Source organism: Hemiscyllium ocellatum, chromosome 13 (assembly GCF_020745735.1).
Source record: "Hemiscyllium ocellatum isolate sHemOce1 chromosome 13, sHemOce1.pat.X.cur, whole genome shotgun sequence".
Taxonomy (NCBI): Eukaryota; Metazoa; Chordata; class Chondrichthyes; order Orectolobiformes; family Hemiscylliidae; genus Hemiscyllium; species Hemiscyllium ocellatum.
Window position 1 is genome coordinate 74349263 of NC_083413.1, and position 19766 is coordinate 74369028.

Sequence of the window (19766 nt, forward strand, 5' to 3'; positions counted from 1 at the left end):
CTGTGTATATAGGTAGGTGGTGAGTGTGTGTGTACAACTGTGTGCCATGACAGGAGTGGTGTACTTGCCAGACTTAGTCAGAGTCAGAGAATGAGCATGTACAAAGTATGGGGAGTTCCCTGCCCAGCGAAGCAGTTGAGGCTACCTCATTGAGTGTTTTTAAGGCAAAGGTGGGTATATTTTTGAACAGTAAAGGAATTAAAGGTTAGGGTTAGCAGGCGGGTAAGCAGAGCTGAATCTACAAAAAGATTAGCCATCATCTTACTGAATGGCGGAGCAGGCTCGATGGGCCAGATGGCCTACTCCTGCTCCTATTTCTTATGCTTTTATGTGCCAGACAGTCCACATGTCAAATTTTGTGCATCATGATCTATACTTATTTCTAGCCTCTCTTCTCCATTCCCTCACTTTTTCATTACTGCTAATGGTCAGTTCTAATAAAAGGTTTATATTTGAAATATTAACTACTCTGTTCCCTCCAGAGATGCTGCCCTGACATGCCCAAAAGTTTCCTGCAGTTTTTATCTTGGATCTCTGTTCATTTCTGCAATTGGGAAAATGTCATGCACACCACTTCAAAAAGCCAGTTCCTCCCCAGACTGCCTTGATAGCCCGTTCCACAGGCCCCCACACTCTCAGTCACTGTTCTGGGTGTTTTTCATGACAAGTACAATGTTCAGAATCAGAATAACTAGAAACCGATGGGTCAATTAATATCCCATAAACCCATTTAACTGTTTGGGTTGGCTCTATTAGTAACAGCTAGCTTTAATTTAATTGAAGCTGTTTTCCTGACAGACTACAAACCATCCAATCGCAAAGCAGGTACTGTTACGAGCCAGTTTAAGTCAGCCATCTAAACTCTTCAAGAAACAGTGGAAACTCCATTGTCTGGATTTCATGCTTCTCTATTAGTCAGTGTGCAGGAGGGTGGGAGAAAGGAAAATCCAGCAGAGGCCTTCCTGCTGCCTATCCCCAACCCAAATCTGAAATTTTACAGGGAATGGAGGAGTTATTGGAGCCTGTCCTTGGGTCCATAACAGCTTCCCTGTTACTTTAGCCCATGACAAGGAAACATCCATATCAAAGCAGGAAGCCCAGCAGCTTTAACCACACCGGCTTGAGTGGGGCCAGGTTGGGCCCAGCTCTTTAAAACTTTCAGAGCACATCCGATGCAATCACTGAGGTCAGTCTCTCTTTTAACCAGTTGCCCTTTAGCCCCAAGACCTCCAGCTCCTTACTTACACATCGCTGGATGGGTTGATAAAGTCTGGGATTTCAGGCTCCCCTGGGCCCCTCAATGTAGGTGAACTGTTCGCGATCACTGTAGTGCTCACTGTTCCCTTTGATGCCACTGAGAGCACAGAGTTAGCAGCTCTCCTTGTCTCACCTTAAAGCAATTAACTCCACTCCCTGCATTAAACGTCTATAGCTAAATTCAGCACAGGACTCCCAAGATTGTCAACACTGAGGATGATGTTGGCATGCCAATTGACATGCATGGACCCTCACAATAGCTGTATAACTATGCATTCAAGGGAAGGTTGCATGCAAGAATCACTTGTTACCCTACCATCTCATAGTGTAGGACCATGTAGCAAAAGGACTGTCACATGCACAAGACCAATAACCACGTTAACAAGATCCAAAAGGGAAAGCAGGATTTTAATCACAACATCCTTATCTGGATCAGATAACTCCCAATTCCTACCTTGGTGAAGCCTCCGAGACCCCCAGTCACAGGTTTAGGGCTTTGAACCTTGGAGTGGCTTCCAATGGGGCACAATGGGGGCATAGCTGCAAAAAGTGCATCTTCCTGCTAAAAAGAAAAGTACAAAAATTGAACTGTCAATCTCTAGTTCTCTCACTGTGAACAGCTGATCCTGCACTACTGGAGTTTAGCATTGACTGGGAGTGCTAGACAATGGTCAGTCCTCACACTGAGAAACATCACATAGGCTACTCCACACCTGAAACCACAGGTAATGTTGGGAGACAGACTCCAGACCTTTGAGGCAACAATGGAAATTAACCTAAGAAGTATTTATACTAAGCATTGCAATGTTTCCACTCATTACTTCATGTGAAGATGACAGTTTGATCGAGTGATATTTTTCTAACCCTGAGAAAGCAGGGTCAGAGCACTAAAATAGACTGCATGCATCATACAATCACACAGGCTATGTACAATATATAGGAATAAATGCCAAACTTTAAATTACTGAGTGCAGAATTTCCAACAGTGCATATATATCAAGGGAAATTAGAGATATGCAATAAATGTTGGCCAGCTGGCGATGCCCAGGTCCCACAAGTGATTAAAAAATTATCTTTCACCTTAAAAAAGGATCTTTAACCACTTAACCCATAAGAGCAGAGACAGTTTCATTTGATGTTTTATGAGCTCCAGACTGGGGTGTTCTAATGTTCTTTGGCCAGCCTGTCATCCTTCAATTCTCAATTCATCCAAAAGCTTGGTGGCCTTGTCCTCTCCTGCACAAGGTTCTACTCGCTCATCACTCCTAGCTCACTGGCTAACATCGGCTTTTGGTCAGTTCACAACTCCAATCTAGAATTTTCACCTTCATGATTTTATCACTTCCCTCATAACTTGCTAGGCCTCCACCTCTGGCATTAAGTACATCTCCCCCAACCATCCCACCCATCTGAACGCCCCTCCAATCGACTGATGGCTCTGTCTTTAGCCCTGTAGACTATGTGCTCCAAATCTTGCTGCATTGCTCTCACCCCATACTGCCTTCCTGCCTTTTTACATACTCATTAAAACTGGCACTACATTTTCATCTTGGCATCCATGTCTGCCTGGTAAACATCTACAAAAGTCTGGGGGCACTTTTCTTTTAACATTGGAATATTTCATATAAACAATGATAGAATTTAGTTAACAGCACAGCTTTAAGATCCAAGGTTTAATTTCTACTTCTTTCTTGCCACTGAAAAGGTGTCAATTATGAAAATCATGTTTGCATGATCATGACACCCAATCACTGAACTTCACAATGTGAGCAAGTTGGATTAACAGCCACATGTCAAGAGTACTGCATTAATGCCCGGATGTGCTCAGATGTTGATGTACGTTTGTTTGTAGAAAAACATTCAAAGCAGGGTAAACAATTAAAAATTAGAATCAGTCCAGGAACTACTTTTTAAAAAAAACAGTATATTTGTGAGGAATTAACACAAGTCTTTCAGAATAAGGAGTCTGTTTAAGTTAAAATATTTATAACAAATACATCACTCCTTCATGTATTCTTAATCTGTGGGAAAGTGTGTTTCTGGCCAAATAGTTTTTCGCATTCCTTTAAAACTTCATGTTCCTGGACTATACATGTAAGCGTAACTTGTCTTAGCTCTTGGGTTGGGTTTAGAGCTGGTAGAAGTTCTGATTCCATGCTTTCAGCCAGGAGCAAAGGTTCAGCTCTGTTTAGCACTCCTCAAAGCTGCCACACCTTAAACGTAGCATCGTTTAGCTGAATATGAACCATTTTTGTATTCATTCCTGGAAATTCCACCGCCACAACCCAACACCCGCCCCCCCCCAACCCTAAGCCTCCCAACTCATCTAGCACACTACCTCTTCACCCACCTCACACCTTGACCCATCAACCTGCCATTTAACTTACATATTCTTTCACAGCTGCTGTCAAATTTGTTGGTCATGCTGCCATTCATTTAGACACACAAAATATGGCACACCGATTGTCTTAAAAAAAAAAGTGTGATCTTGACAATAATCCTCTCTCCTGCTGTGAGGATTCCTGCATATTTCTCTCCTGTTATAGCAGGTGGCTTCTTTCCATGCATTTCCAGAACATAAATCATCCAATTGCATATATATTCATTTTTTTGCCCAAAATACGGCATCCAATCCTGATTGGAATTTCTGCACCTTTAAGTATAGTGTTTGAATTGCAGCTCAGCAGCTGTTGCAATGTGCTGACCAGTATTCCTTCCAAAGTTACTGTAAAGCACTACTGACATGCTAAAGTCATTACATAAAGTCAGGTTTTCCTGTTTGTTCTTTCCCTTTTTGTCAAACATCATTCAATCAATATTAATCAGACAGAACAAATGCCTCATTTCCATTTGTGGGAACTTGCTGAGTGCAAACTGGCAACTGCATTCCCCTCCTGTCAGGGACCAACAAAGGAGCTACAAAGGGCACTGTCTGAATCAAAAATCTTTTGTTCTGGCAAAGGATCACAGAATCATAGAGATATACAACATGGAAACAGACCCTTCGGTCCAACTCATCCATGCCGACCAGATATCCGAACCTGAGCTAGTCCCATTTGTCAGCACTTGATCCATATCCCTCTAAAACCCTTTCTATTCATATACCCATCCAGATGCCTTTTAAATGCTGCAATTGTACTAGTCTCCACCACTTCTTCTGGCAGCTTATTCCATACATGCAACACTCTCTGCGTGAAAACGTTGCCCCTTAAGTCCCTTTTATATCTTTCCCCTCTCACCCTAAACCTATGCCCTCCAGTTCTGGACTCCCCCACTCAGTCAAAATTCTCCTTTAATTGCTTGTCAGTGATCATTTCTGGGAAGGGTTTGTACAGACATCAGATGAGAACAGAATGAAGCTTAGATGTGCAGTCCTAGTCAAACTTGCAGCTATATTTGCATACACTCTAAAAGCTGCTCTCAATGGTTGTAAATTATGCGAAAGGCCACAGTCAAATATAATTTCTTTCCTTGTGAGACCTTTGTCTGAACTTGGCCCTTTGTTTCAGTTAAGTTAATTTAAATAATTTGGGCGTGTACTTGTCCATGAAATCGCTTCAAATTTAGCACTCATTCACAGTTGAGGATCATTTGTGTGTAAGGCAAGAAAGTCCTGTGAACATAGTGATCTCCTACACCTGTTTATCCTGTACACAGCCACTTCCAGCCCACTGTATTTCCAATAACTGTTGATCGACCTGTGCCATCTCCAGTCTCCAGTGTACAGACTTGCATTTCCAGACAATAGTTAGGTTCAGTTGCTAGAATCAATAAAGACAAAGGGAGTTATTCAGCTCATTGTGGCTGTGCCATCAATTCAGAACAGCTATGCAGGCTAGGTGGATTAGCCATGGGAAAATGCAAGGTTACAGGGACAGGTAAGGGGGGAATGGGTTGAGGTGGGATACTCTTCGGAGGGGTGGTGTGGACTTGATGGGTCAAACAGCCTGCTTTCACACTAGTAATTCTAAAATTCCTGGACTTTCCTTGCAATTAATTTACTTCCCAAATACTAACCCCTATCCTTTTAAAATTGATTATTAAATCTACATCCATGGCTCTATCATATAGAGCAGCCCAGATCATCATAACACACTGACTGGAAAAAAAATACCCTCACCTCTCCTCTAGGAGCAAATTACTGCAGATGCTGGAATCTGTACTGGAAACAAAAAATGCTGGAAATCACAACAGGTCAGGTAGTGTCCATGGAGAGAAAGCAAGCTAACATTTCAAGTCCAGATGACTCCTCTTTGGTTGTTTTGTCACTCATTATAAGTCCCTGCTCTTCAGATAGTGACACTATCTAGGTGGACAAATCATTCAATATTTTTAAACAGGTTTTGAGTTTGCAATTCTGACAGGGATGCGGGCATAGTCGTCCGCCACACCGAACCCTCGGCACAAATCTGGAGTTACCGGGATTCTTTCTCTTGCTCAGTGGACAGCTATGGTGCTCAGTCATGCTAACTATCTCTTAAGTCAGTCATCGAGGTCCGTTTAGTAAAGTGTTGATTTCTAGTACAATGAAATGAGGGGTTCAAAAGAGACGTTTGTACATTACACCAACACAGCCATCCGCTGGTAAGAGTCAAGATTCAAAACAACAGGCACTTTCACTTGACAACAAAGCTAGCTCAACAGGGCAGGAAAACCCTTACCTTCACAGCCGTTGCAATGAAGCTGCTGCCGTGCATTTTGGGGATGGGTGACCGGGCCCCTTGTGAAATGCCTGTCTGCTTTGTCGTGGGGCTCCCTGCTTCAAATGAAACAAGGAAGTAATAAACTTGAACTTGAAAAATCATGAGGCTAACTGTGAGTTGAGATTTCGTTTATTCATATTCCTGCAGACCACTATTTCAACCTTTAAATTGATCAGTTCACGTCTTTGCAGAGAAAAGAATTCCAGACAAGCCTGTTTGATTTGTAGGTTTCTGACAGCAGGATTTCAACACTGCTGTGTTCTATTTTTTAATTTTTTTTTACTCCTTGGCCCAATATAATCACCTGATCAAGAAATATAGCCCTCAGTGGGTTAAACTCTCATATCAACCGTACAACACACGTGACTGTGTGTACCTGACACAGCAGTCAGCTGAATAACAAATTAGTCTCTGCTTTGCATTCTGGGATACTGAGCATGTGGAGGCAACAAACTATTTCACACTAGTCTATTCACTCCAGTGCAGTGCATTTGACTAACCAAGCAGCATTAATGCTTGTCATTATTCTTTATCCAACTCCACATCATATCTCAGCTTCACCTCAGCTAAGAAGCAGTCAGAGTCTGAAGGCTGTTGTTACAGAGTCATTTACAGCACCGAAAGAGGGTTTTGGCTAATTAAACCTATGCCAAATCCTCACAGAACATTCCAGTTGGTGTCACTCCGCTGATCAAATATCTTTCCTGACATTGATCGCCAGTTCTTCTGAAGCTAGTGACACATCACAGTGGAAAGTGATGAGCGTGCAATGACTTAGTGGTGTTATCGCTAGACTATTAGTCCAGAAATTTCAGCTAATGTTCTGGGGACCTGGGTTCAAAACCCATAATGGCAGATAACTGAATTTAAATTCAATAATGAATATGGAATTAAGGGTCTAATGATGACAATCAAACTATTATCGATTGTTTGAAAAAACCTATCCGGTTCACAAATATCCTTTAGGAAAAGAAATCTGTCATCCTTACCATGTCTGGCCGACATGTGACTCCAGACCCACAGCAACGTGGTTGACTCTTAACTGCCCTCTGGGCAATTAGGGATGAGTAACAAATGCTGATCTAGCCAGTGACACCCACAAGCCATGAGTGAATAAAACAAAATGCAACATGCTACACATAATAAGTGCTTTATCCAAGTTACTAAAGCAGTGACACAAATAGCAAATTGAAGGGATTGTCAATTTTAACAAACTAGAGTATCAAATAACAGACTTGCAAAGAACTGGAGCTAAACAATGAAGCAAGTTAGACTCAAACAATGAGGTGCACCCTATTATATCACAGTACGACACTAAGTCTTAGTTCATGGCGCATGCATGTGTGAATGCAAATGGTTAGGGTTCTTACCTGTGTTTGATGTTGACACTCCAATCACTTGTCCAGGTTTGTCCACTATAATGTAGGGATTACTTATTACGGAGACAGATGATCCTTGCTTCATGTGTACAGGCGTAGAGGTTGGGGTACGTGGCAAAGGAGAATGACTCGGAGTTGAGATTGGCGATCCTACAGTAAGAGAAAACAATTAATGTCATCACGAACGTTTCTACTTTAAATCACAGACTTCAATTTCACAGTAGCCACAGTTTGAACACACCCTATAGATCAGCAGGCACAGGCATCAATTAGTGAAGGGCTAAGCAAAATAAATTATCCCTATTCCGAAAATTTGATCCTGTTCATTATCCCTGTCATTTCCACTCTTTAGGTTTTTCACAATTACAGCAATTCTGTATTCCCAGATTTTAACATTTTTCCATACTTCATTCACTTCCAGCTTTTCTATCCTTTTCGTTATTGTATCCGTTGCAGTTTAGATGGTAGTATGCTGGCCTCTGAATTACAAGTTAGTGGGTTCAAATCCCAATCTAGGTAGCTGAGCAGAAATTTTAAGGCTGTCACTCCAGTGCGGTTTTGAGGGAGTCTTGTGGTTCATTGATGCTGCATGTTGGGTGGGATATTAAACTGAGATCCTACTTTCCCTCTCACGTGGACTAAACAAAACCCCATTATTTCAAAGACCACCAGTCAGTCTGGTGGTGAGAAAGGTTTAGGAATGATAATGCAGCCAAAATTAACAATCATCACTTGGACAAATATGGAACAATAATTAAGAAAAGCTAGCATAGCTTTGTTAAAGGAAAATCATGGTTAATAACCTGATTGAGCTCTTAAATGCAGTATCAGAGAGGAAGTGTGGACATGGACTTCCAAATGGTGTGTAATAAAGTACCACAAAATAGAATTGTGGAACACACAGGACAACAGTGTGGAAACAAATGTGGCTGGATAACAGGAAAGAGAGTATAGTGGCGAATGGCTGTTTACCAAAGGTCAGTTTTCGGCTCACTACTGTTCCTGATATGGTGATACTTGGTTGTATAGGGCACAATTTTGGAACATAGTCATCAACTTCAAAAAGGCTTAGGCCAACTATGAATGAGTGAGCATGCAGCAGGTGAAGTTTAATGCAGAGTAGTGTGAAGTATTGGCAGAAAGTACGAGGAGAGGCAATATAAAATGAAGGATATAATTCTAAAAGGGCTGCAGGAGGAAAGGAGGCCTAGGGCCCAAATGTGCACAGACCAACAAAGATGTTTGGGGAATTTAAAGAAGTGTTTAAAAAGACTTGGGGATCTTGGTTTTATAAACAGTTAGAGATCAAAAGCAAACAAGTTATAATGAACCTTTATAAAACACTAATTCAGATACAACCAGAATGTTGGTCTAACTCTGGAAGAACAACGTGAAGGGCTTTACAGTGCACAGACAATATTCAAAGTAGTGGCTTGCATGATTGAATTGGAGAAGTTGGCATTAGTGTATTTAGTGAAGGCAAGGTTAAGAGGAGATTTGATGGAGATATTTGAAACCTTGAGGGGTCTAAACTGAGTAGATGGAGAGGAAACATTTCTGTTGGCAGAGATGTCCAGAACCAAAGGATAATTAAATTGACTGGAAAAAGAATCAAAAGGTGACATGAGTAACGTATTTTTTCCCCGCAGTGTGTGGTTAGGATCTGAAACATACTGCCTAAGTGGGCAACAGGAGGAGATTCAATCGAGACCTTCAATACGAAATCAGTGAAGCACCTAAAGAGAAAATATTTGCAGGACTGTAAGAAGAGATTGAGCGAGGAGGACAAAATAAACCACTCCAACAGAAAGCCAGCATGAGCTGTCTGATTCCATAGTCAGTTAGCCTGGTTCTCTGGTCAATAGTCAACTCTCAGCCAACACTGAAACAAATTATCTGGTCACTATCTCAAATTCTATTGTGCAATATTAATTATATACAAGCTGGGTGTTCGGTTTCCTATGTGACAACAGTGACTACACTTCAATTCATTTAAATGCCCAGAAAACAAGTTGGAAAAATGTGAGGTCATAAAGGCACCTTGGCATTGCAGGTATTCCTGTCACTTCATTATTCTCATCCTTTCAACATACCATCCTTAATATCATTGACACCCTTTCCAATATTCCTACCCTGAAACAAGATACTATCCTTCTTCAATCTTGCCAATTATCCATCCGTTCTAAAATGCCCATCCTTCCGTAACTCCCATTGTTTCTATTAATTTTCTGTTTTTGTTTAAACAGCTATTTGTTCACTTGATATCACTGGAATAACAGAGATCACTGAAGGTATAAAGCAGGTTGGGCAGTATGTGCAAGGGAAAGAGAGGGTGGAACTGAAGCATCTAATGGGATGACTCATAATTAACTTCTCTCTTTGCTTTTGTCAACCCTATAAATGAGTTATAGAGTCATAGAGATGTACAGCATGGAAACAGATTCTTCGGTCCAACCTGTTCATGCCAACCAGATATCCCAACCCAATCTAATCCCACCTGCCAGCATCTGGCCCATATCCTCCAAACCCTTCCAATTCATATACCCATCCAAATGCCTCTTCAATGTTACAATTGTACCAGCTTCAACCACATCCTCTGGCAGCTCATTCCATACACCATCTGAGTGAAAAAGTTGCCCTTTAGGTCTCTTTTATATCTTTTCCCTCTCACCCTAAACCTTTGCCCTCAAGTTCTGGACTCCCCAACCCCAGGGAAAAGATGTTGCCTTTTTACCCTATCTATGGCCCTCATAATTTTGTAAACCTCTATAAGGTCACACCTCAGCCTCCGACACGCCAGGGAAAACAACCCCAGCCTGTTCAGCCTCTCCCTATTGCTCAAATCCTCCAACCCTGGCAACATAGTTGTAAAGCTTTTCTGAACCCTTTCAAGTTTCACAACATCCTTCCGATAGGAAGGAGACCAGAATTGCACGCAATATCCCAACAGTGGCCTAACCAATGTCCTGTACAGCCGCAACATGACCTCCCAACTCCTGTACTCAATACTTTGACCAATAAAGGAAAGCATACCAAGCGCCTTCTTCACTATCCTATCTACCTGCGACTCCACTTTCAAGGAGCTATGAACATGCACTCCAAGTTCTCTTTGTTCAGCAACACTCCCTAGGACCTTACCATTAAGGTGTATAAGTCCTGCTAAGATTTGCTTTCCTAAAATGCAGCACCTCGCATTTATCTGAATTAAACTCCATCTGCCACTTCTCAGCCCATTGGCCCATCTGGACAAGATCCTGTTGTAATCTGAGGTAACCCTCTTTGCTGTCCACTACACCTCCAATTTTGGAGTCATCTGCAAACGTACTAACTGTACCTCTTATGCTCACATCCAATCATTATGTCAATGACAAAAAGTAGAGGTCCCAGCATCGATCCTTGTGGCACTCCATTGGTCACAGGCCTCCAGTCTGAAAAACAACCCTCCACCACCACCCTCTGTCTTCTACCTTTGAGCCAGTTTTGCATCCAAATGACTAGTTCTCCCTGTATTCCATGAGATCTAACCTTGCTAATCAGTCTCCCATGGGGAACTTTGTCGAACGCCTTACTGAAGTCCATATAAATCACATCTACTGCTCTGCCCTCATCAATCCTCTTTGTTACTTCTTCAAAAAACTCAATCAAGTTTGTGAGACATGATTTCCCACGTACAAAACCACGTAGACTATCCCTAATCAGTCCTTGCCTTTTCAAATACATGTACATCCTGTCCCTCAGGATTCCCTCCAACTACTTGACCACCACTGAGGTCAGGCTCACCGGTCTATAGTTCCCTGGCTTGTCTTTATGACCCTTCTTAAACAGCGGCACGTTTGCCAACCTCCAATCTTCCGGCACCTCACCTGTGACTATCAATGATACAAATATCTCAGCAAGAGATTCACGAATTACTTCTCTAGCTTCCCACAGAGTTCTTGGGTACACCTGATCAGGTCGTGGGGATTTATCCACCTTTAACCGTTTCAATACATCCAGCACTTCCTCCTCTGTAATCTGGACACTTTGCAAGATGTCACCATCTATTTCCCTACAGACTATATCTTACATATCCTTTTCCACAATGCTGATGCAAAATATTCATTTAGTATTGCCCCCATTTTCAATGGCTCCACACAAAGGCCGCCTTGCTGATCTTTGAGGGGCCCTATTCTCTCCCTAGTTACCCTTTTGTCCTTAATATATTGGTAAGAACACACTGGATTCTCCTTAATTCTATTTGCCAAAGTTATCTCATGCCCCCTTTTTGCCCTCCAGATTTCCCTCTTAAGTATATTCCTACTTCCTTTATACTCTTCTAAGGATTCACTCGATCTATCCTATCTATACCTGACATAGGCTGCCTTCTTTTTCTTAACAAAACCCTCAATTTCTTTAGTTATCCAGCATTCCCTGTATCTATCAGCCTTCCCTTTCACCCTGACAGGAATATACTTTCTCTGGATTCTTGTTGTCTCATTTCTGAAGGCTTCCCATTTTCTAGCCATCCCTTTACCTGCAAACATCTGCCTCCAATCAGTTTTCGAAAGTTCTTGCATAATACTGTCAAAATTGGCCTCTCTCTAATTTAGAACTTCGCTTACCACAACTGACAAATTTATACTCCAGAATTTTCCTTTTCAATTCCACAATACTTGATAATTTAGCCCCCCTGACCCCCAGCTCATGACGTAGATCAGACTGAGATTTCAGTCTTTCCAGCATCGTGTGCTTCATCTTTAATGCTGAAAGTAGATGTACCTGATACGATTTTGCAGCTCATGGTAATGGGCTGGAAGGACTTCCCTGGAGAATCAGAAGGGCTGGGAAGCTGCCCCTGAGGGACAATCTTGCAACTGGCTGTGATTGGTTGGAATGCTGAGTTTCCATGAGTTCCAAACGTGACCTTCTGAGTGGCCACTGGCCTGGTTGGTGTACGCTCCAGGGAGGTCTGTCCTGAGTGACTGCTCGGTCCCATTTCACTTTTAACAGGAACTTCTAACTTAACTGAAAATATAAAAGAAACAGAAGCATATTTCATTACATCTAAAGGAATTAAGTCTTCCATTTATCCTTCACAATATCCTTCTTTGAGGATTTATTCATATAAAATCTTCCTCAACCATAGGCAACTAAGCCAAACACAGAAAGTATTGGAGAACTCAGCAGGTCTTGCAGCATCTGTGGAGAGAGAAATATTTCAAGTCCAATACGAACTGAAGAAGAGTTGTACCGGAGGCAAAATGTTATCTGTTTCTCTCTCCACAGATGCTGCCAGACCTGCTGAGTTTCTCCACCATTTTCAGTGTTTGTCCTAGATTCTTATGGTTGAGGAACATTTTATATGAACTGCATTTACTCGCACTGATTCCATATCTCATGATAACTTTGCCGTACAAGAATCTAAGAAACAGATCTGAAATGTTCAACTGACCCTGTTCTTCAGGAGTAAGATTTCTAGAATTTTTCCCACCCTTTGTATGAAGAGATACTTCATGATATCACCCCCAAACGTTCTAATTTTAAGGTTACACCTTCCCCATTCTCAACTTTCCGACCAAAGAAAATAGCTTCCTTCTACCTTCTTTTAATTATTTTAAACACTCAATTATCTCAATCTTAATCTTATGTAGTCAAGGAAGAGGGTTTTTGTGGCACAAGATGTAGAGTTCCCTGCCTCTGTGCCAGGAGGCCTGGGTTCAAGTCCCACCCGATCCAGCCTCCAATCTCCTCTAATAGGTTGAATATTAGTATCGATACTTAAGAAATTGAAGTCTGTTTGCTGTAACTACTATATTGAAAACCCCCAAGCTTCGTTGCCTAACCAGTGTAATACTGATCAAAGCAAGTATTGGGATGTTAGAATTTGCCTGAATGTCTCTAGACGTGGGGGAAGGGAATTAAGATATTTATTTATTCCTCCTCTGTCCTGACGGTTGTATTCATAGGTCTTCCAGGAAATCAGCTGTCCCTCATCAACATAGAATTGGAATTTAAATAATTCTGCCTTTCAAATACATTATTTTAAATAATTTATCCCATTATTGCTACAAGACTTTCATTGACAAGTTACACCAATCTCTTAAAGGAACATTATAATTATGACAGAATAAACTCAGGAGAAATCACTTGCAAAAACACAATGCTTGAACTTTGTGACTTTGTTGTGCCACATTAGCATACAAGTACTTTAGACAGCTCATTATCACTATATTATCTGGAACATGTTCAAACATGCATGCCCTTCATCAGACGGTTTGAATTTTCGTAGAAGTGTATCTCAATGCGTGCACATTTAGAGTAGAATAGAATAGAATCACTAGTGAGGAAGCAGGCCATTTGTCCCATCGAGTCCACACCGGCCCGCCAAAGAACAATCTACCCAGACCCATCCCTCTACCCCATTCCTGTAACTCTGTATTTTCCACGGCTAACCCACCTAGCCTGCACATGGGCAATCTACCTAACTTGCAAATCTTTGGACTGTGGGAGGAAATCGGAGCATCTGGAAGAAATCCACACAATCACGGGGAGAAGGTGCAAACTCCACACAGTCACCCAAGAGTGGAATCGAACCTGGGTCCCTGGCGTCGTGAGGCAGCAGTGCTAACCACTGAGCCACCGTGTCACCATGTTTATGTAGTTTTGAGGTTTGTACATACATGTACATATAAACATCATGTTTGCTTTCATTTGTACATACATGTTTGACTCGGTGTTTGATTTTGGAGTTTATAGATATGTGTACAGTTCCATGTTTAATTTTAGAGGTTGTACACATCTATGTACATCCATACCTGGTTTCAGAATGTGTACATATGTGACTGTGTTTGCTTTGGGATTTATACATACAGGTGCACGACCACTTGACTGTGTGTGCATGCATGTAGGGGCTGAACATTGCACCGACATGTAGGTAATTCCTACAGGTTTAGGGATTTGTGCACACCAGTAGCTCTATTTTTCTTTCAAATTTGTATATCTATGTATGTCACTGTTTGAAATAAGAACAGAAATTGGCAAAATAAACTCAGCAGATTGGCAAGATCTGTGCAGACAGAAACAAATCTTTTAAGTTTTCTTTTGATCAGACTCTTGTCAAAAAGTTAACTCTGTTTCTTGCTCCACAGCTGTTGCTAGACCTGAAAGTTTCTTCAACGCTTTCTGTTTTTATTTCAGATTTCCAGTATCCACAGTGTTTGCTTCGATTTATGTGACTCCTCATTCGGATTTGGGACTTATACATACATATGAGGTTCCATGTTTGATTTGGGTTTGTACACAAATGTCTGCCTCTATGTGATTTTGTGTTGGGCATGCTCACAAGATGCCTTGTTTAGGATGTGGTTTCTACATGGACCTGCGTGGTTCACCTTTTTCTGAAGTAAATCCCAGAGAGTCGTGCAAGTGCTTTCCAGTGGCAGAACTCAAAGTAGCTAGAGACACGTGCACTGCTCCTGCTGATGTCATTGGGGGAGTGGAGGCCATTGAAGGTTGCAAAGGGGTGACAGACTGAGGTGTTCTGCTGGAGGAGGAGGAGCAAGAGGAGGATGATGAAAGGAGCACGGTAGAGGAGCCAGAAGGAGCCAGAGCTGTGGGAAGGTAGTCCTCGCCAAGAGAGTCACGGTGCAGTTCAACATCAACCACCTGTTCCAAGGGGAACAAATAAAGAACATTATTATTTCAGTACTCAAACTTCAAATGGATAAATCAGATGCGCAGGAACAAACTCAGTGTAAAAATGGGTAAGAAATCCAAACACAAAATTCTCAAAACAACGTGCATCTATATTGTGCATTTAACATTGTAAAACATCCCAAAGATCTTCACAAAAGCATTATTAAACAAAATCTGACACCAACCACAAAATCACAGTAGGACAGCTGATTGCAAAATCGGTCAAACAAATTTTATGGAATGTCTTAGAAAAGTAGCAGAGAGCTGCGGAAATTTAAAAAAAAGGAAGGAAAACACTAAGGCTAGGAATTCCAGAGTTTTGTACAAAATAGCTGAAGAGATAGCCATCAACAGTGGAGCAATGAAAATCAGAGATTCAAATGGCCAGACTTGGAGAAATGCAGAGATCTGCCAAGGTTACATCTCAAGAGGGAGACTATGACAACAGAAAGGGGCGAGGCCATGAATTTCAAGACAAAGAACAAGAATTTTTAAATTGTGCCATTGCCAGAGTCAACAAGTCTCCAAGTTGTGCTGGTGATATTGCTGGACAAAAGCACAACTTATCAGCTGGCCTAAGCAACCCCTGACTAAAAGAAGTTCATTCACTTAACTTAAATAAAGGTCAACACCAACACCTACAAAAGGGATGTGAGCAAAGTCATTGTTGTGGGTACAGCATTCACCTAATTACCATACAATAATATCATTTCTAAGTTATTATTATAAATAAGTAATTAAACTTTTCACGCAAGAAACTTTGAACCGTGATAGCAGCGTGATTATATCAAACCTCTGGGTAATGATATGTAAAAAAGAACTCAATCAGGATTTTTTCTCCCAACTCCCTTACACAGATATCTTCACTGCTACTATACTATTTGGTCTCAGTACTAGATGGCTGACCTGGACTCTGTTTGGGTTCATACTTGAATGATGGGTGAACTCAGACTGTAAAGTGTCAGTCCCTACAGCTGTGAAGCTGCTAAATAGAGTAAAAGAAATAGAAAGCTGCAGAGGGAAAGTGAGAGAAAGAGAGAGAGAGTAAAAAAAGAGAAAGACTAAAACATACTGTTTCTGCACCAAGTGTCTGCAAGCCAGTGTATGTTCGATCCAGCTGTGGGAAAAAAACAAACTTATATCAGTAAAAGTGAAAGACAGCTATGAGTGCCCAACATGAGCATAGAAAAAAAGCAAATGGTATTAAGGAAACCAAATTCAAGAGTAGCTTAGTTACCTCCAGAATCTCACATAAATCCAGCCCAAACTGATGCCAAGATAATGGGCTACATGTTCCACTCAAGTAGATAGGGGTAAAAATTTAAGTCTGACTTCTCTATCTTTGCAGACAGTAACATGAGTTTCAATCACAAGACTAATATAGACCCAATTTGGCAAATCTCATCCAAATGATGGTCTACCTGAAACTGAAATATTGCACTGAAGTAGTGAGGAATCCAATTGCTGTGATGTAGTTGAATGATCTTTGTTCTGCACCTATTATTTAAACTTGGAAGCACTCTGAATCAATGTAGAGGGCACTTCATATAGTATTCATATCATGCATCCACACTTCAGAGTTAGCATTTTCAGACAGGCTAAGGGTGTGGGCTCTACTATTGGCACAAAGCATACAATTTAGGTTTATGCCAGTGCATTTTGCAGTGTTGTGCATACAATCCATTTGATTAGACATTAAAGCAAGGCCCTGACTACCTACTTAGGAGGAGAAAACAAAAGATCCAACAGCAATATTTAGCAGGAAATATTCAAACCATAACCAACACCATCAGTAAGGCAGCATGCTGGCACAATAGCTAGCACTGCTTTCTCACGGCACCAGGGAACCGGGTTCAATTCCAGCTACGGGCGACTGTCCATGTGGAGTTTGCACATTCTCCCCAAGTCTGTGTGGGTTTCTTCCCACAATCCAAAGATGTGCATGTTAGGTGGATTGGCCTTGCTCAATGGCCATTGTTCAGGTATATGCAGGCTAGATGGGTTAGCCATAGAAAACGTAGAGTTGGGGGATAGGGTAGGACAAAAATGTGGACTCATAGGGTCAAGGTGTCCACTTCCACGGTGTAGGGATTCTGCGAAATACAGACTTATTGTGGGTTATGGGAGTTTGCTGTGAGAAAGCTGGCTACCAGGTTTCCTCATACTACAACATTAACGACACTGCAGAACCATCTAACAGTTTCTGTAACATACTTCAAAGGGTATACTGATGATGCTTTGTTGAACAGGCATACATTCTGCATTTGAAGCCCTGTTCAATTAAATGCAAGCTCAGCAGCTTGCACAAAGCTAGGAGCAAAGACCCTAGGGACCCTAGGGAAACGAAACAGCTTAAGCCTCTCCATCATTCAATTAGATCAGCACTTATTATACTTCAAATCCATTCACCCATCTTGGCACCATAACCCATGATGCATTTACCAAACAAAATTCTAATGATCTCAGTCTTGAAAGCTCCCTTTGTCCCAACTTCCAGACTGATCTGACAACAGTGATAAGTGATTGTTCTTCCCTGTTTCAAGCCTTTATTAACAGATTAACAATGAGGGGCAGAGCTTCAACCAACTACTGCTGTACCTTCAGCTGGTGAATGATGTCTATTCTCTTGTTGCGCAGGTCCCTGAAGTGGATCTGAATACGTACAGGGAATTCACCCCAGCCTCGTCTGGTCAAGTGAAATGGTGGCTCACTAATCAGAAAATTTTAAAAAATGAAAATCAGTCCACATGAAAAAAAATTGAGAACAACAATAAACTATTGCTTACGTAACTTACTATTCACTTTTCCACCAGCTACTAAATTTGACAATATAATCTTGCAGCCAAAATACCAAAACATCTGCTCACAAAGATTGTTCTGAAAGTGTCGCTGAAAGGGAGTTTGGGCTGGATTTTGTACACCTAAATTCCAGACATGTTTGTGACATTAGAAGCAGTAAAATACATCAGGTGGCCAGCCCTTCATCTTTCTACCTACCTTTAAACCATTCTTAATGAGACTGGGTAATGCTGCCATGGCCCTATCCCCATTTAGGCCAACTGAGAGTGTTAATTAGCTAATTACTGCCACCTAAGGCCTTCAGATCCCATCCACCGGCAAGATGTGCTGAGCAATGTCAGGTGTTGGAGAGTGGGAAGGTCTTTTTTTTTAAAAACAGCTTTGTTGAAAGGTGGAAAGAGGGCACACATCATTGTGGGCTGAGGAGATGCTCTGTATGCATCAAGTTAAAAATCACACAACACCAGGTTATAGTCCAACAGGTTTAATTGGAAGCACACTAGCTTTCGGAGCGATGCTCCTTCATCAGGTGATAATGGAGGGCTCAATCCTAACATAGAATTTATAGCAAGAATTTACAGTGTTATGTAACTGAAATTATACATTGAAAAATTGATTGCCTCTTCAATTTTTCAATGTATAATTTCAGTTACATAACACTGTAAATTCTTGCTATAAATTCTGTGTTAGGATTGAGCCCTCCATTATCACCTGATGAAGGAGCGTCGCTCCGAAAGCTAGTGTGCTTCCAATTAAACCTGTTGGACTATAGCCTGGTGTTGTGAGATTTTTAACTTTGTACACCCCAGTCCAACACTGGCATCTCTAAATCATGTATGCATCAAGGTATCTCTCCACCCCAAGCCTCTGCTCCTCACCTTGAAGGCCTGCGGATCTACCTGGGTCTGGATACTGTCAATGCTCTCAATTGGCCTCCCTGTAGTCCTGACAGGGTCCAGTACTGAGCTCTGGTGCTTCTCAGATTACTAGAGCCACCCGTTAATCTGACTGGCTGACAGCTCTCAAGTTTAGGACTTGATGAGGAGGCTGATAGCTGACCCTCAGCTTGCTTAGGCCACCTCCAGCATTTTGTCACTGCAAGGCAGGCCTTTCAAATATCAGTCCATTTGTCTCAGATTGTCACAGAGAGGCCAGGTCATTGAATATATTCAGGACTGCATGAGGCAGTGTCAACAGTTGTGGGCAGCAATCAATAAAGTGCAGTCAGGCTACAATTAGATCAGCCATGATCTTATAGAATGGTAGACTGTCCTTGATGGACTGAATCGCCTACACCTGCTCTTAATTCATGTCTTCTTGTGAACTAACCTTTCTGACCAGCTCCACAGCTCCTTCTGTTCATCCAATCCTTTGGATTCCCAAAGATTGGTTGCATTTGTCTCATCTTTGACCTTGGGGTATTTGATGGGACAGAGTCAAGGGAACTACACTGTTTATAGCTCAAGCCTGCACCAACTTGCCATCACTGCTACTCAGGAATTTGGCAACCGAATGTCTAGCTGTTTCTGAGAGGATGCAATATAATACAAGCAATGCACATCAGAAGTCTCATTCTCACTGAATAAAAGGTAAAAAAGACCAAACTTGCTCCATAAGCAGGGGATTTATTTCAACCAGGAAAGGACCCACTCTCAATTTATCAAGCAATAAATTCTATTAATAATCGTTCAAAAATGTAATTAGGGTACACAGTTATTTATCCTCTAACTTCTTGTATTAGCTTTAGGATAATACAATTCTCAAATTCATATTCCATACAAGCTATCTGAGTTCTGTGTCCTTAACTGTCCACCACACACATACACATAGAGTAAGTCTATGCTGTGAATTTGCATTTACAAATACTTTCTATTTTGTTCAAAAAGCATGCAATCTGTAGGCAGTCAGTCAATGCGTCAATTTATAAATTCCTACTTTGGAAACAAAACCAGTC

At 41.5% G+C, this 19766-nt stretch overlaps 1 protein-coding gene across 8 annotated transcripts in view; it reads right to left on the reverse strand.

Moving 5' to 3' along the window:
• yeats2 (YEATS domain containing 2) overlaps window positions 1-19766 on the reverse strand; it is a 130518-nt gene that overhangs the window by 78170 nt on the left and 32582 nt on the right. For 6 of the 8 annotated variants that reach the window (XM_060834941.1, XM_060834943.1, XM_060834939.1 and 3 more), the window contains 7 exons: window positions 17612-17723; window positions 16086-16130; window positions 14710-14983; window positions 12098-12343; window positions 7331-7489; window positions 5919-6016; window positions 1712-1819 (listed from right to left, as the gene is read on the reverse strand). In XM_060834941.1, the coding sequence (XP_060690924.1) occupies window positions 1712-1819; window positions 5919-6016; window positions 7331-7489; window positions 12098-12343; window positions 14710-14983; window positions 16086-16130; window positions 17612-17723 (1042 nt within the window). The remainder of the gene's footprint in view (window positions 1-1711; window positions 1820-5918; window positions 6017-7330; window positions 7490-12097; window positions 12344-14709; window positions 14984-16085; window positions 16131-17611; window positions 17724-19766) is intronic. The other 2 variants (XM_060834947.1, XM_060834942.1) reach the window with 1 other exon arrangement.